Raw genomic sequence first — 26,458 nt, forward strand, 5'->3', positions numbered from 1 at the left:
ACGCCCAGTGGACACATGAGATACGTTCTCAATTGCTTCTCTTACCAGTCATGGACTCGCCTCCGTGCTCACTGATGTACATTGGCTCTCAGTCTGATCGCACGTTAATTTTAATGTTCTCATTCTTGCGTTTGAATTCCTCCATAATGTCACCTCTCATATTAGTCCCATTCCCCTGTCCATTTCCCATGTTCTTGCACATCTTATGCCTTCGAGTCTTTTTCCAGTTCCCTTTTTAAAGTGAGTTGCTTTCACTCTCTAATTACCCCAGCTGTGATTTTCGCGGTACGGCAGCACTGGTGCCAGCGTTACAGAGGCCTGCAACTATAAAATGGCATGGAACGCACAGCCGACCACTTCTAGTGTGCCCAGCATCGTGTCACATTCTGGGCAGGGCTCGAGCCCGAGCACACCGTCTGAAGTCATTCCAATGGGACACGATGGCAGCTTTGATGTACGTCTTTGAAAATTGGTCTGTGCATGACCCCTGACCACCTGTGTTCCTCACTCTCAGCTGAAAATATATTCAGCAGCACGAAAAACCCCCTCTAGCATTATTTAAAAGATTAGGCATCCTCCTTTCATGAGAGGGGCTTTTGACTTACTTCTGCTGTTTGGACCTTGTTGGCGGATGTTGTGTTGTGAGCTGCTGCAGACATTCAGGGAGGGCAGAGGATTTGGTGACCTAACATTGGACGAGGTATGGGGACGGTAGTTACAGTGTATCTGGGTCTTCAGCAGGACCAACAAATGGAGCAGAGGCTGCAAACAGGGATGGAAGAGGAGGGGATCTGTCCTTCACTCACCGGGTGTTTTGAGAGAACATTTCCTTCCTAAACCGAACCCAGGTGCAGTTTGTGAGGTGACTCTGATTAAATAAGGAGGTGGTCACAGAGCTGTATCACCTCCTGAAACACGACCTGGAGCTTGACACCAGAGTGAGGACGGAGGCCGTTAAGGTCACAGCTCATTGAACTTCAATGGATCCAGATTTTTCCAGGTATGAGGAGGCGACATTTCCATTATCTCCCGGTCCATTGATGAATCCATTAGGCGACGTAGGTCACCTATGCTGGGTAAGGTGAATACATCATTTTCTCCTTCAGCAGCAAGAAGCTGGATGAGAGGTCCCGTGGCTTTGTCGGGATAGCGGAATTCCCGATGGTGTATGTTGCTCTGTGGGGTCCCCCATGTCAACAGGGAGAGGTGCAGGAACTGAAAGAACTCTCACCCCATTAAGGTACAATTGGAGCAGTTGGACTCAGGACATGTTACTATTGAACATTATAAGTCCGGTGAGTGGGCTCCCCTGATGGTTAATACGCACGGTGCAAGTTACAACATGAACAGTATAAATGAGGCGAGTGTGTTCCCCTGATGGTTAAATACATATGGGACATGTCACCAGTTGAGCAGTATAAGGGATGTGAGTGTACACCCCTGATGGTTTCATGCACACATGGCATGTTACCAGTTGAACAGTATAAGTGAGGTAAGTGTGACCCAACTGATGGATTATACACACGGAAGATGTTACCAGTTGAACAGTTGAAGTGAGGCGAATATGCTCCATTCTTGGTTCAAATGACCATGGTTTTGTTACCAAGTGAACAGTCCATTTAGTTTCTCCACTGATATTAATTACCTTAATTTTCCCTTTTTCGGCTCTAGGTTACCCTTTATTTCAGGTACGCAACTTGTGTCTTCTGTGTTCTATAGTGTTGTGTCGACTGACATAAACTAATTGTTCAATGTCACTGCTATTTCCTCATGCTTTTTTTTTTGCCAATCGCCTTAAATCTGTGCCCTCTGTTTAGAGGCCCTTTGGACACTGTAAACAGTTTTTCTTTTTTTTTATTTTTCTAAACCCTTCATAATGTTAAACACCTCAATTAAATCTCCTCATTAAGATCTTTGATCTAACCATAACAACACCAGCTACATAACTATAACCCCTCATGTCTGGATAAATTCTATTAAAACAGTTTGACATTTAATCTCTCCCCTCTCTGACCCATCACAGTCCAGCCTTCGTGTTCTCCTTCCCCTTCCCCTCTTTCACCTGCTCAAAGATTGTTCCATTTCTAACTTTTGCGATTTCTGATGATGTGTCACAGACCAGAAGCTTTAACTCTGTTTCTCCCTGCACAGATGCTGCCAGACCTGCTGAGTATTTTCATCACTTCCTGTTCTCGTCCATAAGCTCTGGAATTCCCTCCCTAAACCCTAAATAGAGTAAGTTGCACACAGTCCCGTTTCTGGGAGTATTGCTTTTACAGAATATTAAATGCATTAAGGTTAATGAGGGGCTGAATTTTACGAAATTTCAGAGTTTATCTGTTTCCAAAATTTAGTTAATTTTCACATGTATCATTTCACATAACTTTAAGCTGAAGTTGTAGTTTCTTTCTCAGTCTGTTTGTGACAGCTGGGTATTTAGATGATGCTTATGAACAGAAGGGTCAGAGTCAGCTTGGGGAGAGAGAAAAAAACTGTCTTAATTACAGAGAACAGTGAGATGAGGTAAATAATTGTTTTTCAGACAGGCGGAAAGTACACAGTGGGGTTCCGAAAGGCTCAGCGTTAGGACCACAGTTTTTGTTCTGATATGGATAACGGATTTGGATATTGGAATACAGAGCAAGATTTCACAATTTGCTGATGATACCAAACTTGGAGTTGGGGCAGACAGTGAGCTTGATAACAACAGATGCGACAGGATATAGATAGACTGGCAGAATGGATAGACGAGAGGCAGATAGAATTTAATATAGACAAGTGTGAGCTGATGCATTTTATCAGAAATTACAGGGAAAGGCAATATACACGTAATGGTACAGTTCGAAAGAGTGTGCAGGGAGAGGGGGACATGGGGTTCATGTACATAGATCCTTGAAGGTTGCAGGACATACTGAGCGAACCGTTAGTAAAGCATATGGGATCTTGGGCTCCATAAATAGAGGTACCAAAGAAGGAAATTTATGCTGAACCTTTATGAAGCTCTGGTTAGGCCCCAACTTGAGTACTGCATCCAGTTCTAATCACCACACTTCAGGAAGGATGTGAGAATCCTTGACGGGGTGTCGAGGCGATTGACCAGAATGGATCTAGGGATGGAGAGTTTTAGTTACAAGGTTAATCTGGAATTGTTTTCCTTGCAGTAAAGGAGTTTGAGGGGAGATTTGATAGAGGGATGCAAATGATGACATGTTTGGATAAGGGAGCCAGGGAAATATGTTCCCATTAACTAATGGCACAAGGACTTGAGCTAAAGTCGTGGGTACGAAATGCAGGGGGATTTGAGGAACAAGGTTTTGACACTGCGAGTGGGAATTACCTGGAAATCACTGTCAACGAGAGTGGTGAAAGCAGAGATGGTGAATTATTTCAAAAGGATATTGAATGACCACTTGAGGGAAATAAACTGGCAGGAATATGGAGACAGAGCTGGTAAATAAGACTGAGGGGATTTATCAGCAAATAACTGGGATGGACTCGATGGGCCGAATGGCCTCATTCTGTGCTGAAATGACAATCTTTCTACGACTCCAGGATAGGAGAATGCGATTACTGGTGCTTTCCTATACTGGTGAGGTTTACCATGGACTGGGCAGTATCACCCTGCTGAGCCCCGTGATGTTTGATGCCCCAGAGCGTGGTTAACAAATGTCCTTCACAAACAGTGTAAATCAGTACAGCCCCACTCACAATTCTGCAGTCATTCACAATGGCGAGTAGTTTCTCCTGCTTTTCCCTGCATAGGACAGTAGTCAGGCTCTTCTCTCTTTTCTTTGCCTTCGTGTGGAAAGCCTTGTCAAAGTTAGGTGGGATAAAGCACGTTTCTGGGCAACAGCTTTCTTCAGTTGTGTTACTGCTTCCGTGCTCTATTCAGTCCAGCAGGATTAGTCCTGGTCATCCTCACTATTAGGTAGTTCATAAAGAGGAGGCATAGTCTCTGCAAATCGAGGGATGAGGATCCGCTGAAACCCCACCAACCTGCGGATAGGACAAAGGGCAGTCTTTTAGGGGGACAGTGGTAGACACTGGAGGAGCATCCACTGATACCCCGCCAGCCTGAGGTAGGGACCGGGGCAGGCTTTGAGGTTGTCAGGGGTGGACACTGGAAGGTCTCAACATGATGTTGGTCAGGCCTGATACTGCATGTTCCAATATGGACACCTAGAAAAGTGACGCCATCTTCCATGACACCATCTTCCACCAGCTGTGCCTTGCTTGGATGGTTTTGCGGTCCAGCTCCCAAAGTAGCTGCAACAGTTCCTGGAAAAGGGTGAAGTGTGTTGTCACGGTCCGTGGTGATGCGGAGGAGTTCATCAACATGTTGCATCAAGCAGGAAAGCTGAGAAAGCTCATTCTGGCCCCAGTCATACGTTTGTGGAAAATAATGGAGTTATTGTGGACCTCCTGGTGGCAGACATATCCAGGGATATCTCTGGTCGTCATAAGTGAATGTGAATTTAAATTGTTTCTCTGGTGTTACTGGTATACTCCAAAAACCATTCGAGATTTCCAGGGTGGAGAAGACAGGTGGGAATCCGGGATGGCAAGATGGTGCCTCTCAGACAACTGGTTCACAGAGGAGTGACCGAAGAGTGTTTCTTGTGGTCAATAGTCAGTCACCAGCTGCCATCGGGTTTTCTAACCAGTCAAATCGGGGAGTTATTAGTGAATGTGTCTTTGTCACTGATGATCTCGAGCCATTTGTCCGGGTACCTGATGCACTATGGGAACTGATGAAGCTCCATTACTAATCTGCATAACCTCTATTGCTGCCTCCATCCTCTCCAGCCGCTGCTGAACAAGGTCAGGACCCCTCAGTCTCAATGGATAGCGGGAATCGCTGTTACTGTCAGCATCTGTCGGCACAGTGGCGCAGCGGTGAGCACTGCAGCCTCACAGCTCCAACGACCCCGCTACTGCCTGTGCGGAGTTTGCAAGTTCTCCCTGTGACCACGTGGGTTTTCGCCAGTTGCTCCGGTTTACTCCCACAGCCAAAAACTTGCAGGTTGACAGTTAAATTGGCCATTATAAATTGCCCCGAGTATAGGTAGGCGGTAGGGGAATTGAGGAAAGTTGGGGATGGGGTAGGAATATGGGATTAATGTAGGATTAATATAAATGGGTGGTTGTTGGTCGGCACAGAAACGGTGGGCCGATGGGCTTGTTTCAGTGCTGTATCACTAAATAAATAAATGAATAAATAAGTCACCATAGTGCCTGTTGCAGCGGTCACAGGCACAGTGGTCCAGCCTGGAGGATAGCGGGAATCACAGTTACTGTCAGCCTTACTAATCCACCTATTGCTTCAGTCACAAGCATAGTAAAGCAGGCAGTAACAATTAAAGTAGTGCACTGAGGCATTCTTTCACTGGCACAGGGGTTCCAGACCTGATCTCTGACAGTATCATAAAAATCGAGTCAAAACCAATGGAGGCGTACTTGAAAGTAATGTTTCACTTTGATGCTGAGTTCGAAATGTACAGAAGCTTCACTTTCACAAACAACATGCAATCATGGTGTCTAGAAACACGAAGATATTGGCATGGCTGAACATTGTTTAAAATGGCAATTCAGCTGCCCGACGTGGCCCAACTTGTTTTGAAACGCTGCAAGAGAGCGACATAAACTGACATCGATTGATGACGTCAGGGTTAACTTTTCTTTGGTTTGCAAAGAAACTAGAATTTCCCTAAGCAACATTTGTAAGATGTCAGGAATTTAAGCGACTTGGATAGTTTAATTGTCCTGCAGTTTATAATGTGTCTGTGACCAGGAAAGGAAGCTGCTTGTGTGTGCTGATACCGATCCTGAGACATCTGTAACATCTACAAGGGGAGTTGAAATTACCGAAAGAAATGTAAACACATGCTCAATGTCAAAGCAGTCTCTCATATCATAGACTGAACAAAGAATTGGACATCTCATTCGAACATTGTAGCTTTTGGTGTATTTTCATAGTATGGTGTGATCTTGTCAATGAAAAATCCATACAAATCATTGCAAATAGTTATTCAGTGTTTAGGTCGGGTAATTGGTCAGCTACTGAACAGAATTATCAGCGGGGAGGCCTCTGCTCACTGGGTGATCATGCATGTACGGCTCCTGGTAACGTATTTTGGTCTAATGGGTATATTGATAATAGATGTATTGTAAATGGGAGTTTTTTTACATTGCTGTTAACTGGTAGTATTCCTTCTGAATCTAGTAAAGTCACAATGGTTTAATTTCAGCTTTGAGCGCTGTCTTTTTATTTCTTGTTATTCTCATCGACAAATCAGAGATTTAATCAGTCGAGTGCAAATGTTCACTACATCTAACTAACAGTTGTTAGATATGTGGACATGAAGCTCCACATTATCAGGTCCAGGAATGTCGACACAAAGACGTGTGTCCAGAGTTATGTCCATGACTAAATAACAACACTTGTGAACACCTTACTCGACCTCAAAGTACTGTTCTATGTCTGTGTTAGGTCTTGAAGGTTGTTGCAGAATTATTCATAATGAGAGACAGAGTCCATTGTTATCAAACAACCTCTTTTTATGCAGTTTGCTGTAATTCTAGAGCACTATTACAATGACCATTTCTTACAACATTCCCTAGAATGTAGAAGAGTGAGTGATGATCTAATTTAAACATATACAATTCTTCAGAGGTTAGTCAAGATAGATGTTGGGTGAACAAAGAACAAAGAACAGTACAGCACAGGAACAGGCCATTCGGCCCTCCAAGCCTGCGCTGATCATGATGCCTGCCTAAACTAAAACCTTCTGCACTTCCGGGGACCGTATCCCTCTATTCCCATCCTATTCATGTATTTGTCAAGATGCCCCTTAAATGTTGCTTTCGTACCTGCTTCCATCTCCTCCACGGCAGTAAGTTCCAGGCACTCGCCACCCTCTGTGTAAACAACTTGCATCGCACATCTCCTCTAAACTTTGCCCCTCGCACCTTAAACCTATGTCCATCGTAACTGACTCTTCCACCCTGGGAAAAAGCTTCTGACTATCCACTCTGTCCATGCCGCTCATAACTTTGTAAACCTCTATCATGTCGCCCCCCACCTCCGTCGTTCAAGTGAAAACAATCCGAGTTTATCCAACCTCTCCTCATATCTAATGCCCTCCATACCAGGCAACATCCTGCTAGACCTCTTTTTTACCCTCTCTGGTAGTGTGGCGACCTGAATTGCACGCAATATTCTAAGTGTGACCTAACTAAAGTTGCTGCTGCAACATGACTTGCCAATTTTTATACTCTATGCCCCAACCGATGAAGGCAAACATGCCGTATGCCTTCTTGACTATCTTATCCACCTGAGTTGCCACTTTCAGTGAGCTGTGAACCTGTACACCCAGATCTCTCTGCCTGTCAATACTCCTGAGGGTTCTGCCATTTACTGTATACTTCCCACCTGCATTATATCTTCCAAAATGCATTACCGCACATTTGTCCGGATTAAACTCAATCTGCCATTTCTCTTCCCAGGTCTACAACCGATTTATATCCTGCTGTATCCTGTGACAATCCTCATCATTATCCGCAACTCCACCAACCTTTGTGTCCTCTGCAAAGGTGGTGGGAAAGGGTGGGCCATTTCCCTTGGCTATTGAGTAGACAGTGGTCACAGTCTCAGGACAAGAAGATAGTCATTTTGGACTGAGATGAGGAGAAATGTCTTCACTCAGAGGGCAGTGAATCTTTGGAATTCTCGACCTTAGAGAGCTGTGGCTGTTCAGTCGCTAAATATATTCAAAACAGGATTGATGTATTTGTGAGCACTGAGGGAATTAAGAAATATGGCAGAGTGTGGGAAGGTTGAGTAGAGGTGCAGGATCTGCCTCGAGTTTATTGAATGGCAGAGCAGGTTCGAAGGGCTGAATGGCCTAGTATTGCTCCCATTTCCTATCGCCATATCTTCTTAGAGATCAGGAAAGAGGGAGAGAAGGTATTATTCGAGAAGGAAAGAGAGAGACTTGGGAGCAGCAAGTGTGAGAGAAAGAAAGGGAGAAGGTTAGGGAGAGGGAGAGAGCACAAGAGACGACAGGTGAAGAAGAAAGAAGAAAACAAAAGAGAAAGATATAAAGGCAGACAGAGATGAAAAGAGATAGGAAGATAGAGACAGAGAAGGAGCGACAGAGTGAAACATGAGGAGAAAATAGATTGAGAGGGAGAGAGATAGTGAGAGTGGGCGAGGGGCAGAGAAGTGTCTATAGAGGAATGCAAAGAGTGGGAGGAGTGGTGACAGACAAAATGAGAGAGACAAGGAGATTTAGAAAGTCAGGGAGAGGGAGAGAAATAGGGATACAGAGATGGAGAGACAGGCAGAAAGCAGGGTATGGAGACACAAGGGTAGAGAGAATGAGACAGAGAGAGGTGCAGAGATCGTCGCAGAATGCGATACAGGCAGACATTGAGAGAGAGAGAAAGGTAAAGTCAGAGGCAAGGATATATAGAGATAGATAAATCGACATGGAGAGAGAAAGAGAGAGGGAGAATTTCAAGTGTCAGAGTGGAAGAGGGCGTGAAAGAGAGAAGCAACAAGAGAGGTAGTCAGAGGAAGAGAGGGAGAGAGACAGAATGAGCGAGACATGGGAAATAGGTGAATATAGAAAATGAGGAGAGCAAGAAAAAAGGGGAATGAGGGAAATGGAGAGAGAGAAGGTGAGATAAACAGTGTGACAGTAATAGGCTGAGAAAGAGAGATAGTGATGGAAAAGGAGATAGGGAGAGATTGAACAAGAGTGAGCACGAGAGAGACAGTGAGAGAGACGCAGCTCAGCCCATCTGCTGCTGAAACCCTCATCCATGCCTTTGTTACCTCAGGACTTGCGTATTCACACACAGTCCTGGCAAGTCTCCCACTTTTGACTCTCTGTAACCTTGTGGTCGTCCAGAACTCTGCGGCTATCTTTTGAATTGCACCAAATTCTGTTCACCAGGCATCTCTGTGCTCACTGACCTACATTGGCTTTTGATCCACCAACACCTCAATTTTAATATTCTCAATCGTGTGATCAAATCCCTCCATGGCCTCACCCCTCTGATTATCCCAATCCCCTGTCCATTTCCAATATTCCTGCAACTTGTTTGTCTCAGTGTATTTTTTCCAGTTCAATTTTTAAAGTGAGTTTATTTCCCTCTGTCTCTCCCCCTGACCACACATTACATCTCTTCAGCTCCACTGGTGCTGTGGAAGTTTGGATACATAAAATGGTGTGAGCTGCACTGTTGGTCACATCTATCACATTGTGCAGGACAACCAGGCTGGCCGGGGCACTAGCGTGGGCGTAACGTTTGTGTATGTAGTGTGAGGAGGGGTCTGAATATGGTGTCAATCAGCCGTTCCAGCAGCTTTGATGCACGTCTTTGAATCTTAGTCTGTGCATGTCCACTGACTGCCTTTGTTCGTCACTCTCAGCTGAACATACATTCAGCAGCACGAGAAACCCTTTCTGGTGTTATTTCAAAGGACCAGGCATCCAACGTACAGGTGAGGGGCTTTTGATTTACCACTGAGATTGTAAAATTAGTGGAGGTGCTGTGGATGGTTTTCTAGAGGTTGTGTCGTGAACTGTTGCAGACATTCAGGGAGGACAGAGGATTCGGTGACCCAACTCTGGACGAGATATGGAAACTGTAGTTGCAGTCTTTCTGGGTCAGTAACATGGCAAACAAATGGAGCAGAGGCGACAGAGAGGAGAAGCTCTGTACAGAGGGAGGAGGAAGGCACTCTGCCCTACTCACCCGGGATTTCCAAGGGCAAAAAGAGCAGTGGTCCTAATACCCGACCCATGGGAAAACCGCTGTATACTCCCATCGAGTCTGAACAACAATGCTTTTACCATTTCTCTCTATTTACTGTTCCTTAGCCAATGTTATACCCACACATCTCTGCCCCTTTAATCCATAGGGTTCAGTTTTCCTAACCTGTCTGTTGAATAACTCTTGATTAAACGACTTTTGAAAGTCCATACATATAACTTTAATCACACCACCCTCATCAACCCACTTAATTGTTTTATCAAAGAACTCCATCAAGTTTACCTCAGCACCACCACTCTCCACTCCACCAATGTTGATAAATTATCAGACTGCTCATCTGACATCCAGTACTGGTTGAGCAGAAAGTTCCTCTAATTAAATATTGGGAAGACTGAAGCCATTGATTTCACTCCCCACTCCAACTCTGTTCCCTTGTTATTGATTACATCCCTCTCCTTGCTACAATTTGAGATTCAGACAGTCTGTTTGCAAACTTGATGTCACATTTGGCAACAAAATGAGATTCCAAAGTAATTTTCAGTATATCATTACAACCACCTATTTCCACCAAAGTATCAGCGCCTGACGTCACCCCTGTCTCAGCCCACCTGCTGCTGAAACCTCATTCATGCCTTCATCACCTCTCGATGTGACTATTCCAACTCACTTCTGGCTGATCTCCCACATGCTACTGTCCGTAAACTTGAGGTCATCCAATGCTCTTCTCCCCATGTCTTAGCTCACAAAAAGTCCAGTTCGTCTATCGCTGACTGAAATTGGCTCCCAGTCAAGCAATTGTCTTGATTTTAAAATTCTTATCCTTGTTTACTGATCCCTCCATGGCCTCGCCCCTCTCTACTTCTGTAATCCTCTCCAACTCCGCAACCCACTGAGATATCTGTGCTCCTCTAATTCTGGCCTCCTGTGCACCCCTGATTTTAATCACTGCAGCACTGGCGGTCGTGCTTTCAACTGGCGGGTCCAAAGCTCTGTAATATCCTCCCTTCACCTCTTCGCCTCTCCACCTCGCTTTCCTCCTTTAAGACACTCCTTAACACCTTCCTCTTTTGACCAAGCTGCTGGTCCTCTGACTTAACATCGCCTGTTGTGTCTCAGTGTCATACTTTGCTTCATAAGACTACTGTGAAACACCTTGGGAAGTTTTATAACGTTAAAGGCACTATATAAATATAAGTTGTTGTTGCTGCTGAAATTTGACAGGCATCATTTGTCATTAGCATATCCTGGTTTCTATCCAGTTACTATCCATTGTTTTTCCAAGCAACAAATATTTTTCTCCTGGGTGGTCACCTCTAGAAATTTCCTCAGTTGTGACGCTAGTCTGACTGCTCAGTAGGAGCAGGCTATATCACATTTCTCCTTTTTTATATAAGGTGTAACATCTACAACCCGCCAGTCCTTAGTCATCGCTCCCATATCCAAGGAGTATTGGAAGATTCTGGCTAGTGCCTCTGTTATTCCACCATTCCTCCCCTCAGCAGCCCTCATACATCCATCTAGACTGGGTAAATGTTCGACTTTATTGTGGTACAAAAAGTAATGGATTGAAAGGAATTAACAGAACCTGTTTGTTCAGTGACTGTAATTAATGTCAGTCTCCATGGACCCTTATTGTGTCACTGGAGGGTTTTCATCTTCTATTAATACAGGACTCCATTCAATGTGTATCCCATAGTGTCAGCAGGAGCATGAAACCCGGCACTAACAGGGATCAGCGGCTCCAGAGATAGGGAAAGGATAAATCAGAATCTGAGAGCAATGGATTTGAATGCTTCAACAATGGGCAGGAGTTTATCCTCGGATCTTTACTTTTTTTCTACATATTATGATTGGCTCTCATTAGACAATCGTATCGATCATGCACTTCAGATTATTCAATACATTTACTATCCCATGCTCACTGTTGTTGGTGTCCCTGGTAAGTCACTGTGCAGGGCTATTAATTCAATAAACCATGTTTAACTGCATTAATGCTCCAGTAATTTAATCTGCCCATCTTGCTGCTGTTGTTATTCCTGGTGAATCTTTATCTCCAGCTATTCACTCTATAACACATTGCTGACTGTATTCTAGCTTGTGTAATTCAATCTCATCTTTGCTGCTGTTGCTGCTGTCTCTATTTCCAGCTAGAAGATCTGCAAACCCTGGTTCACTGAAATATTTTTATGCGATGCTATTTTTGGGAAGAGTGAAGCCAGTGCCATTGGTCTCCATTGCAATTTCCAGCCCCTATCCATGAACCACGTACCCTTCACTGCCCAATGTCTGAGGCTGAACTAGACTGTTTACAACCCCTGTGTTCTATTTATACCTGAGATGAGCTCATCTCCATATTCTCTCCATCATCAATCCTGTCTACTACCAAAACTGTAATATCACCCGTCTCCACCTCTGCCTCAGCCCATCTGCTGCATAAACCCTCATCTGTGCCTTTATTGAACCACACTTGACTATTCCAATGCTATCCTCGTCACCTGCGCACTTATAAACCTCCATAAACCACCAGAATTCTGCTGCCTGTATCCTAACTCACACTAAATCCCAATCACCCGTCATCTCTTTGCTCACTGATCCACATTAGCTGGAAGCACCTTAATTTTCATATTATCTTTCTTGTGTTTGAATCCCTCCATGGCCTCACCCCTCCAATTAGTCCCATTCCTCTGTCCATTCCCATGTTCCTGCAAATCTTTTGCCTTCAATCTTTTTTTTTTCAATTTTCCTTCGAAAGTGAATTTCTTTCTCGCTGTATCTGTCCTTAGCCACCATTTGTGACTTGTGCTGACGGCAGAGAAGCTGGGATCCATAAAATGATGTGGCTCACACAGCTGTCCACTTCTACTGTGGCCAGCATAGTGTCCCATGTTGGGCAGGGCACTAGTGTAGACAGCAGAGTGCCCCATGCTGAGCAGGGCTCTGGCCCAGATGTACCATGCATGTGCTGCTCATGTGATCAGTACAGCCGGCCAATCCAAGTGTGACCTGTGCAGTGCCCCATGCTGGGCAGGGCTCTAGCCTGGGTGTATCACGTATGAGCTGTTGGTGTGATCTGCACAGCTGGCACTTCTAGTCTGGCCAGAAGAGTGTCCGATGCTGGGAAGACCTCCAGCTCAGTCATACCAGGTATGTGCTGCTCATATGAGGAGGGGTTTGAATGTGATGTCAGTGTACCATTCCATCAGCTTTGATGTACGTCTTTGAAACTTGGTCTGTGCATGTCCCCTGCCTGCCTGTGTTCGTCATTCTCAGCAGAACATACATGAAGCAGCACGAGGAACTTCCTCTATGGTTGTTTAAAAGAGCAAGCTTACAGGTGGGAGTCTTTTGACTTACTTCTGCTATTGTAAAGTTAGTGGAGGTATTGTGGATGTTTTTTTGGATGTTGTGTTGTGAGCCGCTGCAGACATTCAGGAAGGACAGAGGATTTGGTGACCCAACTCTGGCCGAGGTATGGATACTGTAGTTGCAGCGTCTGTGGGTCTGTAACATGACCAACACATGGAACAGAGGCTGCAAAGAGGGGGAACTCTGTAAAGAGGGAGGAGGAGGAGGATCTGCCCTACCCACCCCATGTTTTCCAATAGCACTTATCCTACCTGCAACAAACCAAGGAGTAATATGTGAGGCAACTCTGATTCAATAAGGAAATGGTCACAGAGCTGTGCTGCCTCCAACAACACGTGTTGCCTCCTGTAGCACGAGCTGCAGCCTCACACCAGGGTGAGGACGGAGCTGCCAGTGTCTGTTAAGATCACAGCTTCATTGAACTTTTATCTATCTGGATCTTTCCAGGCAGGAGCAGCTGGCTTTTCCAACACAGAGCAGTAGAGATTCATGGAGTCATAGAGTCATTTACGACACAGAAGGAGACCATTCGGTCCATCAAAACCATTCAGGCTCTCTGTGGAACAATCCAATCAGTCCCACTCTCGCACTCAATTCCCGTAGCCCTGCAATTTAATTTCCTTCTGGTGCCCATGCAATGTCCTTTTGAAATCACTGATTGTCTCGGATTCCAGCACCCTTATGGGCAGTGAGTTTTTGGTCATTACCATCCACTGTGTACAATAAAAGCTTACTCATTTTCCCCCTGCATCTATTGCCCAATATCTTCCATCTGTGTCCCCTCATCCATGTTTAATCAGTTAATGGGAACAGATTTTGCTTGTCTGTCTATCTAAGCCTATCATAATCTTGCAGACCTCTATCAAATCTCTTTCAAACTTCTTTGCTCCAGTGAGAATAACTCCAGCTTCTCCAAACTAACCTTGTAACTAAAACGCCCATCACTGGAACCATTCTGGTAAATCTCCTCTGCACCCTCTCAAACACCCTCACATCCTTCCTAACGTGCGATGACCAGTTCTGGACAAAGTTCTCTAGTTGGGGTGCAACCAAAGCTTCATTAAGTTTCAGCATAACTTCCCTGCTTTTGTATCTTTGCCTCTGATGATGAAGCCCAAGATATGATACGCTTTGTTAAGCACGTTCCTAATATGTCCTGCCACCTTCAAAGATCAATCCAGATGGAACCATGGGCCCCTCTGTTACTGAAAACTCTTTAGAATTGTGCCATTAAGTCTATATTGCCTTCCTATTCCTTCTGTCAAAATGCATCACCTCTGAATCCTAAATCATAAATTTCATCTGCCACTTCTCTGTCCGTTCTGCTCGCCAATCTATATCCCGTTGCAGGCTGTTTGTAGCATCCTCACTGTGTACCACTCCCCAATATTGGTATCATCAGACAATTTGGTATTTCACTCGCTATTCCAATATCCAGATCATTCATTTTTAGCAGAAAAAAAAGCACTGACCCTTGGGGAACATCACTGTCCAACCGTCCTCCACTCGAAAAAACAGCCATTTACAACGACTCGCTCTTTTCTGTCCTTTAGAAAATATTTGATCCAATTGGATGCTATTCCATGAGCTTCGATTTTGAGAACCAACCTTTGTGTGCTACTTCATAAATCGTTTTCTTAAAATCCACGTCGACAACATCCACCACATTCCCTTCGTCAACCTTCTGTTACTTCATCAAGGAAAATAAATTAGCTTAGTCAAACATGACTGCGTCTTAAAAATCCCTGCTGACAATCCTCAATTAACTCAGACTTCTCCAAGTGCGTAAATTGCATGTTGATTTTTCTCACGATTATTGTTTTTAAAAACTTACTCAGAACTGATGTTAAACCAAGTGGCCAGTAGTTACTCGGCCTGTGTGTTGTCCATTGATACTTCTGGGAGGTGGGGGTGGCCATCTATGTCATCATTTCCTCCCTCAGCTGGGAGAAGCAGGATGAGAGGTATTTTGGCTTTGTCCGGAGAGCGGGATTCCTGACGGCGTCGGTGGCTCTGCGGGGCCCCAGTGTCAACAGGGAAGGGTAAAGGAACTGAAAGAACTCTCAATCCATTAATGTACAATTTGTGTGTGAGTATGCCCAGTACATCATGTTGGTGAATGTCCACTATCCTGGCAGCAGCCACGATACATTCATTCGGAAGCAGTCAGCCAGTCCCAACACTTGGGGCTGCCATGTAGAATCAGAATGTGGCTCCAAGGAGACAAAGGAAACCCCCTATACATGAAGCTCATGTTCCCACACACAAACCAGTCTCCCACTGTCAACGAACCTCATGCAATTAACATGTGTTTACCGTGAGCAATGGAGTTACCAGGACCATCATGGAACAGACCATTGGTGTGATGAAACAATGCTTCCGATATCTGAACCTCCCGGGGGGAGCCCTCCAGTACACACGGGAGCAGGTGTCCAAGTTCATGGTGTTCTGCTGCACCCTTCATATCATCACCGTCATGAGGACACAGGCATTGACACCAGGAATCCAGAGGGCACCTGAGGAGGAGGTGGAGGAGGCTTCAGACCTTCACTAAAACAGCCTAACTGCACCAAGAAAATCATAGGATGTTTACAGCACAGAAAGAGGCCACTTGGCCCAATGTGTCTCTGCCCACCAAAAAAACGAGCCTCCAGCCGAATCCCACCTTCCAGCATTTGGTCCGTAGCCCTGCAGATTACAGCACCTGAGGCGCATCAAGCCACCTTTTGAAGGAGATGAAGGTTTCGGTCTCTACAATCCTTTCAGTCAGTGAGTTCCAGACCCCCACCACACTCTGGGTGTTTTTTTCCCCTCATATGTCTTCCAATCATTCTCCCAATCACATTAAATCTATGTTCCCTCATGGCTGACTACTCTGCTGAGGGGAATAGACTCTTCACCTCCATTCTATCCAGTTCCCTCTACATTTTTTACATTTCAATCCGATCTCCCCTCAGCTTTCTTTGTTCCAAGGAGAACAATCACAGCCTATTCCAAACTTTCCTCATAGTTGCATTTTTCCAGACCTGGCAACATCCTCTGAAATCTCCTCTGCACTGTCTCCAGTGTAATGACATCATTTTTGTGATGAGTTGACCAGAAATGCACACTGGACTCAAGTTGTGGCCTAACTAATGATTGATATAGCTCTAGCATAGCCTCCCTGCTCTTACGTTCTATATCTCGGCTAGCAAAGGAAATGATTCCATATGCCTTCTTAACCACTGTTTCGACGTCTCCTGCAACCTTCAGGGATCTGTGAACATCTGTGAACCTCCCCAAATGCTTGACCTCACACTTCTCCAAGTTGATTTCCATTTGGCACTGTTCTGCCCATCTGATCAGACCATCAATATCTTCCTGCAGCCTACAGCTATCCTCCTAGATATCTTTGCATCATCTGCAAACGTATTGATCATGCTTATACATTTAGGTCCAAATCGTTAATACGTACGTGAAAAAGCAGGGGACCCAGTACTGAGCCCTGCGGAACGCCACAGGAAACAGCTCTCCAGCCACCAAAAAAAAGTCTCAATTACCTTTGTTTCCTGCTACTGACCCAATTTTGCACCCACCTTGCTAGATTGCCCTGGATCCAATGGTATTTTATTTTGTTAACCAGTCTTCCATGTGGGACCTTGTCAAAAACTTGATAAAATTCATGTTGGCCACATCAACTGCACGACTCTCATCTACCTAATGGGCGGCACAGTGGCGCAGTGGTTAGCACCGCAGCCTCACAGCTCCAGGGACCCGGGTTCGATTCCGGGTACTGCCTGTGTGGAGTTTGCAAGTTCTCCCTGTGTCTGCGTGGGTTTCCTCCGGGTGCTCCGGTTTCCTCCCACAAGCCAAAAAAGACTTGCAGGTTGGTAGGTAAATTGGCCATTATAAATTGTCACTAGTATAGGTAGGTGGTAGGGAAATATATAGAGACAGGTGGGGATGTCTGGTAGGAATATGGGATTAGTGTAGGATTAGTATAAATGGGTGGTTGATGTTCGGCACAGACTCGGTGGGCCGAAGGGCCTGTTTCAGTGCTGTATCTCTAATCTAATCTAATCTACCTTCCTTGCTACTTCTTCAAAGCATGCATGCAAGTTAGTCAGACACAATCTTCCCTTAGCAAATCCATGCTGCCGATTCTTGTTTAACCTTTGCCTTTTGAAGTTACAGTTTTTCAGACTGTCTTTCAGAATTGATTCCAATATTTTGCCTACTAATGAGGTTAGACTGACTGGCCTGTAATTATTCGGTCTATCCTTCATTCCCTTTTTAAACAGAGATAAAATGTTAGCAGTTCTCCGATCCTCCGGCACTACATGTGTATCCATTGAGGACTGGTAATTGATGGTCGGATCTCTGCTATTTCCTCTCTTGCTTCTTTTAATAGTATGGGGTACATTTCATCCGGATCTGGTGATTTATCAACTTTCAAGGATGCTAATCCGACGAACACTTCCTCGTTCCCTATGTTTATCACATCCGATACTTCACACTCTTCCTCCTTAACTACAATGTCTGCATCGTCCCCCTCCTTTGTGAAGGTCGACACGAAGTATTCATTAAGAACAATACCAGTATCTTCCTCGCGTACACATAGGTAATCTTTTTGGTCTATTATGGGACCTACTTTCCCCTTCGTTATCCTCTTGCTCTCATTGTAATGTAAAAAAATATCCTTGGGTTCACTTCGATTTTGCTTCCCAATATTCTTTCATGATCTCACTTTGCTTTCCTAATTTCCTTTTTGATCTGAGCCCTCCCCTTCCTATACTCTCGGTTTTATCCAGTATCGCGTTATCAGTGTCAGACATAAGCATTCCTTTCCGGCCATATCTTTCCCTGCAGGCTCCTTGACATTCATGGGGCTGTAGATTTGGCCATCTCGCCATTTTTTCTTTGTGGGAACATTTTTACTCTGAACACCTTGAATCTTCCCAAAGATCTGACACTGATTCACCTTCAAGTAGCTGTTTCCAGTCCACTTTCGCTAAATCACTCCGCAGTTTAGTAAAACTGTCCTTGCCCCAATTGAAAACTCTAACTCCTGTTCTATCTCTGTCATTTTCCCTAATTATGGTAAAAATAACTAAATAGTGATCACGACCACCAAAATGCTCTCCCACTGCCAGTCCTTCCACCTGCCCATCTTAATTTCCTAAAACTAAGTCTCAAACTGAGCCCTCTCTTGTTGGATTTGCTGCAGGTTCTCCTGAATACGGGCCAAAAAAGTTCTTCATAACATCTCTGAACTTCACTTCTGTCTCACAACTCTGTTCACAATTCTCATTCATGTATTCATTTCCTTTAGACTTGACCATTCCAATGCCCTCCTGCTGATCTCCCACATCCCACTGTCTGTAAACTTCAAGTCATCCAAAACTCTGCTACTGATGTGTTAAATCACAGTTACTCCCGTTCACCTATCACTCCTATGTTTGTTGACACAGATTGGCTGTCGATTAAAACAATGACTTGATTTTAAAATTCTCATCCTTGTTTTCAAATTCATCCATGGCCTCACCACATCCTGGGCTGGATTTTATGGGCCGCCGTAAAATGAGTTCGGAGGCGGGTGGCCCAGGGAATCGCGATGGGTGTGGTGGAAGAAGGCCTGTGGTTATCCCATCGCCAAGTGATCTTCGCGGGGTGCGGATAGGCCGACAATGACTTTCCCACCAGAGGCCAATTGAGGCCCTTAAGTGACCACTTAACGATCTCTCCCACGATTGCTGAGATCTAACGAGCGGCAGGGGTACTTATGTGTCATGGAGAGGGCACCTTGTAAAACGGGGTTCCCTCCCTGCAGGCTTGGGGAGTCTCCCTCCTGCATGGGCTATCTGTGGCTCACAGAGGGGCCCATGCAGTAAACAATGAGCCTGCCAGGACACGCCATTCGCTGGGCTTTCAGACTGCCCATCCAATGCCCCTCACCAGGGCATTCCAGACTGGCCCCAGTGATCCGACACGCACACACACAAGTCAGACCCCAGATACTGAGTCAGCCAGATACACAAGTGCGCACGCGCAATCACACGCTCACACACAAACAAACACACAGCCAAAGATGTAAAAAAAAATAATTAAGGAACGTACACATATACACACACACCGATCAGACCCCTGGCAGTGCGCCAGACTGATATACAAACACACACACACACACACACACACACACACACACACACACACACACACACACACACACACACATACACACACACACACTGATCACACCCCAGGCTAACAGACATAGACACGCACACGTAAACACACGCACATATAGGCAGCAACACTTGCGTGCTCACACAGAGATACACACAAACACACACACCAATCCAAACACAGGCACTGTGCCAAAAAGGGATAAAAACACGCGCGCACACACACAGATGCAAACCGATCGGACTCCAGGCACTGAGACAGATTGATCTACAAATAAATACATGCACACAAGTAGAGAGAAACAAACACAAATACAGACACATATACACTGACACAGATCAGACCCCAGGCACTGAGCCAGACGGATCCACACAAACACACACACACGTGCAAACACACAAGTGCAAACACACACACACGCACACACACCGACACAGATCATAACCCAATCCCTGAGGCAGACACACAAATGCACAGCACAACAGAAACACGGCAGAAACAGACACACACACATGCACACAGACAAATGCACACAAACACACAGACGAAGGCATATAGCAGAACCCAGGCCCTGAGACAAACACGCACACACTTGGCATCACAGGCACTGAGTCAGGCATACACACATGCACACATGCATAGTCACACAGACAAACATACATGACAACCCAGAAATTGAGCCAGACAAGCACAGATGCACAACACACACACACACAGACATACACACTCACACACAGAGACATGCACATGCACACACACACACATAGACACACACACATTGGCACACACATTCAGATAGAAACACAGCACAACCCAGGCGCTGAGACACAAAAGACACACACACACACACACACACAGCCAACGCAGGCCCTGAGCCACAAAACACACACAGACACACAGCACAATCGAGGTCCTGATACGCAAACACACAGCACTGCAGAATGCACGCCCTTAATGCGAGATGCACACACAGACAAACATATGCACACACGCAGGCACACACACTCTCACAAAAACACATAAACATAGCACAACGCAGACCCTGGTACACACAAGCATACAGAAACACACAGACATACAAACACAGACACACACAGAGCACAACTCAATCCCAGAGGCAAAAACACGCACACATCCACACACGACAGACATACACACGCGCTACCACGGGCAAATACACAATAATCATCGATATACACGCATAGATACACACAGGCACAAAGCAACGCAACACAGCCCAGGTGCTGAGACACAAAACACAGACAGACACAAACACACTACAGCACAATGCAGGTCTGAAATACAGGAATGCACACACACACACACACACACATACACACACACACACACACACACATACACACACACACACACACACACACACACACACACACACTCACACACACACAGCACAACTCAGGCTCTGTGACACACCAGCGTACATAAACTCACAGTCATACAAGCACACGCACAGACAGACAGCACAACCCAATTCCAGAGGCAAAAGCATGCACACAAAAACACACACACAACCCAGTCCCTGAGACACAAAACACACACACACAAAAACACTGCAGCACAACCCAGTCCCTGAGACACATAAATGCATATTACACACATAAACAAACACATAGACACACACACAGAGCACAACCCAGGCCCTGAGACACTGAACACTTACACACACACAAAGATACGCAGCACAATCTAGGTCCTGATACACAAACACACCACACAGCAGAACTCACACCCTGAATACGAGATGCACACACACACAAACACACACAATCACACACACAGAAACACAGACACACACGCACGGATGCACATAGAAACACAGACACACAAACATACAGATACACAGCAAACGCACGCCCTGTCACACAAACACACACACGCACACTTTAACAAAGGAACTGATACGAACACACACACACACACTCTCGCACATAGACGACACATACACGCACGCACGCACACACACATCACGTCACATCGCAGATACTGAGCAAGATACCCAGACAAAGAGACATACATGCAGTCACTCAAAGACACGCAGAGATAACACACCAGCAATGAGCCAGACCCACACACGCAATCACACGCTCACATACGCACACACAAACATTGGTCACAGCCCAGGCACAGTTCCAGACACACATGTATATGTACATACACCCACACACATCACACTCCAGGAACTGAATCAGATACACACACACACACACACACACACACACGAAGACACAAAGCACAACATATGCTTTGAGACACACATACACACAAACACATGCAAATACATACCCACACAGAAACACTGTGACTGACACACGCACACACACACACAGAGCACAGCCTAGGCCCTGAGATGTACACAAGCAAGCAAAGCATAACAGAGGGCCTGAGGCACACACACACACACGCACACATAGAAATTCACACACTCACACATAGATCACATCACACCCAGGCACTGAACCAGATACACGCACGCACACACACACACACACGAAGATCATACCACAGGCATTGAGCAAAACCTGCAGACACACACACACACAGACACACAGGCTGCACAGCCCAGTTCCTGAGACACACAAACAAACAACACAGGTCTTGAAACAGATTCACCACACACATTAACTTTTTACACAACAGACGCTGAGCCAGATGCAAAAAGGACACACACACCCACACGCACACACGTACACACTCACACACACGTACACACTCACACACACACACGAAGACACAAAGCACAACATATGCTTTGAGACACACATACACACAAACACATGCAAATACACACCCACACAGAAACACCGTGACTGACACACGCAGAAACACACACAGAGAGCACAGCCTATGCCGTGAGATACACACACGCAAGTAAAGCATAACAGAGGGCCTGAGGCATACACACACACACGCACACATAGACATTCACACACTCACACATGGATCGCATCACACCCAGGCACTGAACCAGATACACGCATGCACACACACACGCACACGAAGATTATACCACAGGCACTGAGCAAAACTTGCAGACACACACACACACATGCACACAGGCAGCACAGCCCAGTTCCTGAGACACACAAACAAACAACACAGGTATTGAAACAGATACACCACACACATTAACTTTTTACACAACAGACACTGAGCCAGATGCAAAAAGGACACACACTCACACACACACACAAACACACACACACACACACACACAAACACACACACACACACACACACATATCACACCTCAGGCAATGAACCAGAAACACACACAAACAGAAACAGAGTTCACACCCCAGGAACTGACAAACACACTCACACACAAACATACAGATCGTGCCACGGGCACTGAGCCTGACACCCACACCCACACACACACACACACAGCCACAGAAACATGGAAAGAAAGAAAATAGGAGCAGGAGTAGGCCATTCGGCCGTTCGAGCCTGCTCCAACAATCATTATGATCATGGCTGATCATCCAACTCAGTAACCTGTTCCTGCTTTTCCCCCATATCCTTCGATCCCTTTCACCCCAAGAGCTACATCTAACTCCTTCTTGAAAACATGCAATGTTTTGGCCTCAACTGCTTTCTGTGATAGCGAATTCCTCAGGCTCACCACTCTCTGGGTGAAGGAATTTCTCCTCATCTCAGTCCTGGAACGTTTACTTCGTATCCTTAGACTATGACCCCTGGTTCTGGACTCCCCCACCATCGGTAACATCCTTCCTGCATCGAACCTGTCAATTCATGTTAGAATTTTATAGGTTTCTATGAGATCCCCCCCTCACACTTCTGAACTCCAGCAAATATAATCTTATCCGGCTCAATCTCTCCTTATCCGTCAGTCCCGCCATTCCAGTAATCAGTCTTGTAAACTTCGTTGCACTACCTCTATAGCAAGAACATCCTTCCTCAGATAAGGAGACCAGAACTGCGCACAATATTCCAGGTGCGGCCTCAGCAAGGCCCTTTACAGTTGCAGCAAGACATCCCTGCTCCTGTACTCGAATGCTCTCGCTATGAAGGCCAATATACCATTTGCCTTTTTACCACCTGTTGTACCTGCAATTTTACAGGTTAATCTGTTATGTGGGACTTTGTCAAAAGCCTTCTGAAAGTCCAAACAAACCATATCCAGTGGCTGCCCTTTATCAACTCTACTCGTTACATCATCGAAGAATTCTAGCAGATTTGTCAAGCATGCTCTCCTTTCCGTAAATCCTTGCCTACTCAGCCAGATTCTACCACTGTTCTCTAAGTGCTCTTCTATAAAATCATTGATAATGGACTCGAGCATTTTGTCCACTACCGACGTCAGGCTGATTGGTCGAAAATTCCCTGCTTTCTCTCGACCTCCCTTTTTAAATAGTGAGATGACATTAGCTACCCTCTAATCTGTAGAAACTGTTCCAGAGTCTATAGAATCATGGAAGATGAACACCAATGCATCCACTATTTCTAGGGCCACTTCCTTTAGGACTATGGGATGCATACCATCAGGCCCTGTGCATTTATCGGCCTTCAATCCTATCAATTTCCTCAACACCATTTCTCTACTAAAACTGATTCAGTTCCTCCCTCTCAGCAAAAACCGTGCGTTCCCCAACATTTCTGGTATGATATTTGTGCCCTCCTTTGTGAAGACAGAACCGAAGTATGCAATTAGTTGATCAGCCATTTATTTTTTCCCCATAATAAATTCCCCAGTTTCTGACTGTAAGGGATTTGCATTTACCTGCACAAATCGTTTTCTCTTCACATACCTACAGAAACTTTTACAGTTTTTTAATGTTCCCCGCAAGCTTACTCTTATACTCTATTTTACACTTCTTAATCAATTGCTTGATTCTGTTTTGCTGAATTCGAAACTGCTCCCAATCCTCAGGTCTGTTGTTTTTTCTGGCGAATTTGCATGCCTTTTCTCTGGGTCTTATGTTATCTCTAATTTCCCTTGTAAGCATGGTTTGGCTACCTTTCCCGTTTTACTTCTGCGCCACACAGTTGTTGAAGTTCATCCAGGCCCTCTTTGAATGTTTGCCATTGCCTATCCACCCTCATCCCTTTAAGTAACGTTTACCAATCCATCATTGCTAACTCGCCCTTCATACCTTCGGAGTTTCCTTTATTAAGATTCAGGACCCTCGTCTCAGAATTAACTATGTCACTCTCCGTCTTGATTAAGAATTCTATCATATTATGGGCGTTCGTCCCCAAGGGGTCTCAGACAACTAGATTGTCAATTATTTCTCTATCATTACACAATACCGAGTCTAGGATGGCCTGTTCTCTAGTTGGTTCCACAATGTATTGGTCCAGAACACCATCCTGTATGTACTCCATGAATTCCTCCTGTACGGTATTGTGACTAATTTGATTTGCTCAATCTGTATGCAGGTTAAAGTCACCCATAATTACAGATGTTCCTTTATTGCATGCATCTCTAATTATTTCCTGTTTAATGCAATTCCTCGCATCACCATTACAGTTTGGAGCTCTATATACAACCCCCACTAACGTTTTTGCCCTTTAGTGTTTCTCAGCTCGACCCATACAGAGTTCACATCTTCAGAGCTCACATCCTTGCACACTACTGTGGAAGATTGAAACGGCATTTCAACTCCACCTCCTTTTACTTTCTGTCTGTCTTTCCTAAATACTGAATATCCCTGGATCTTCATTACCCATCCCTGTTCACCCTGAAGCCATGTCTCCGTAATCCCTCTATTTCATACCCGTTTATATCTATTTGCACGATTAATTCATCCACTTTATGGTGAAAGTTCTGTGCTTTAAGGCAAACAGTCGTCAGGCTTCAATTTTTTAAATTACTTGTCACCTTCCCACTATTTTTCACGGTGGCCCTGTTTGATTTAGGCCCTTTATTTCTCTGCTTATCACTTTTCTTATGCTCATGACTGTCTATTGTTCTTGTCTTTTATCCACCTCCTTTGACACCTTGCACAGGTTCCCATCCCCCTGCCATTTTAGTTTAAACTGTCGCCAAACACTTGAGCAAATACTCCCCCTTGGACATGAGTCCTGGTCCTGCCCAGATGTAACTGTTGTACTGGTCCCACCTCCCCAGAACAGGTCCCAATGCCCCAGAAATCTAAAACCCTTCCCCTCATCGCATCTCTTCAACCACGCATTCAACCTATATATCCTGTTATTTCCACTCTGACTAGCACATAGCATTGGTAATAATCCTGAGATCACTACTATCGTTCTTACTTTTCAACTTACTTCCTTACTGCCTATATTCTGCATTTAGGACGTCATCCTTTTTTGTATCTATGGCATCTGTACCAATCTGTACCATGGCCAGTAGATGTACAACCGCCGCCACCCCCACCCCCTCCCCGCCCCTTCAGATTGTCCTGCAACCGCTCTGAGACATCCTTGACCATAGCACCAGGAAGGCAACATACCTTCTTGGAGTCCCAACTGCGGCCACAGGAAAGCCTAACTATCCCACTTCAAATTGAAAACCCTATATCTAATACATTCCCACATTTCGTTTTATTCATTCATGGGATGTGGGCGTCACTGGCTATGCCAGCATTTATTGACCATCCCTAATTGTCCTTGAGAAAGTGGTGGTGAGCTGCCTACTTGAACCGCTCCAGTCCATTTTGGGTAGATAGACCCACAGGTCTGTTTGGAAGGGAGTTCCAGGATATTGACCCAGCGACAGTGAAGGAACGGCGATATAGTTCCAAGTCAGGATGGTGTGTGACTTGGAGAGGAACTTGCAAGTGGTGGTGTTCCCATGTATTTGCTGCCCTTGTCCTTCTAGTTTGTAGAGGTCGCGGGTTTGGAAGGTGCTGTTTAAGGAGCCTTGGTGCATTGCTGCAGTGCATCTTGTAGATGGTACACACTGCTGCTACTGTGCGTCGGTGGTGGAGGGAGTGATTGTTTATAGATGTGGTGCCAATTAAGCGGGCTGCTTTGTCCTGGATGGAGTCGAGCTTCTTGAGTGTTGTTGGAGATGCACACAAGGAGGCAAGTGGAGAGTATTCCATCACACTCCTGACTTGTGCCTTGTAGATGGTGGCAGGCTTTGGGGAGTCAGGAGGTGAGTTACTCACCTCAGGATTCCTAGCCTCTGACCTGCTCT

The 26,458-nt window shown here is 45.3% G+C and overlaps 1 protein-coding gene across 1 annotated transcript in view; it reads left to right on the plus strand.

The window, feature by feature from the left end:
• The first annotated feature begins 331 nt into the window (after window positions 1-331).
• Window positions 332-26,458, plus strand: part of LOC137363809 (neuropeptides capa receptor-like) — a 33,623-nt gene continuing 7,496 nt past the window's right edge. Inside the window, exons 1-7 of the mRNA XM_068027365.1 lie at window positions 332-454; window positions 1,672-1,688; window positions 4,532-4,727; window positions 4,807-4,896; window positions 5,977-6,145; window positions 7,507-7,596; window positions 11,648-11,722. Coding sequence (XP_067883466.1) covers window positions 332-454; window positions 1,672-1,688; window positions 4,532-4,727; window positions 4,807-4,896; window positions 5,977-6,145; window positions 7,507-7,596; window positions 11,648-11,722 — 760 coding nt within the window. The remainder of the gene's footprint in view (window positions 455-1,671; window positions 1,689-4,531; window positions 4,728-4,806; window positions 4,897-5,976; window positions 6,146-7,506; window positions 7,597-11,647; window positions 11,723-26,458) is intronic.

Source organism: Heterodontus francisci, unplaced genomic scaffold (genome assembly GCF_036365525.1).
Source record: "Heterodontus francisci isolate sHetFra1 unplaced genomic scaffold, sHetFra1.hap1 HAP1_SCAFFOLD_92, whole genome shotgun sequence".
NCBI lineage: Eukaryota > Metazoa > Chordata > Chondrichthyes > Heterodontiformes > Heterodontidae > Heterodontus > Heterodontus francisci.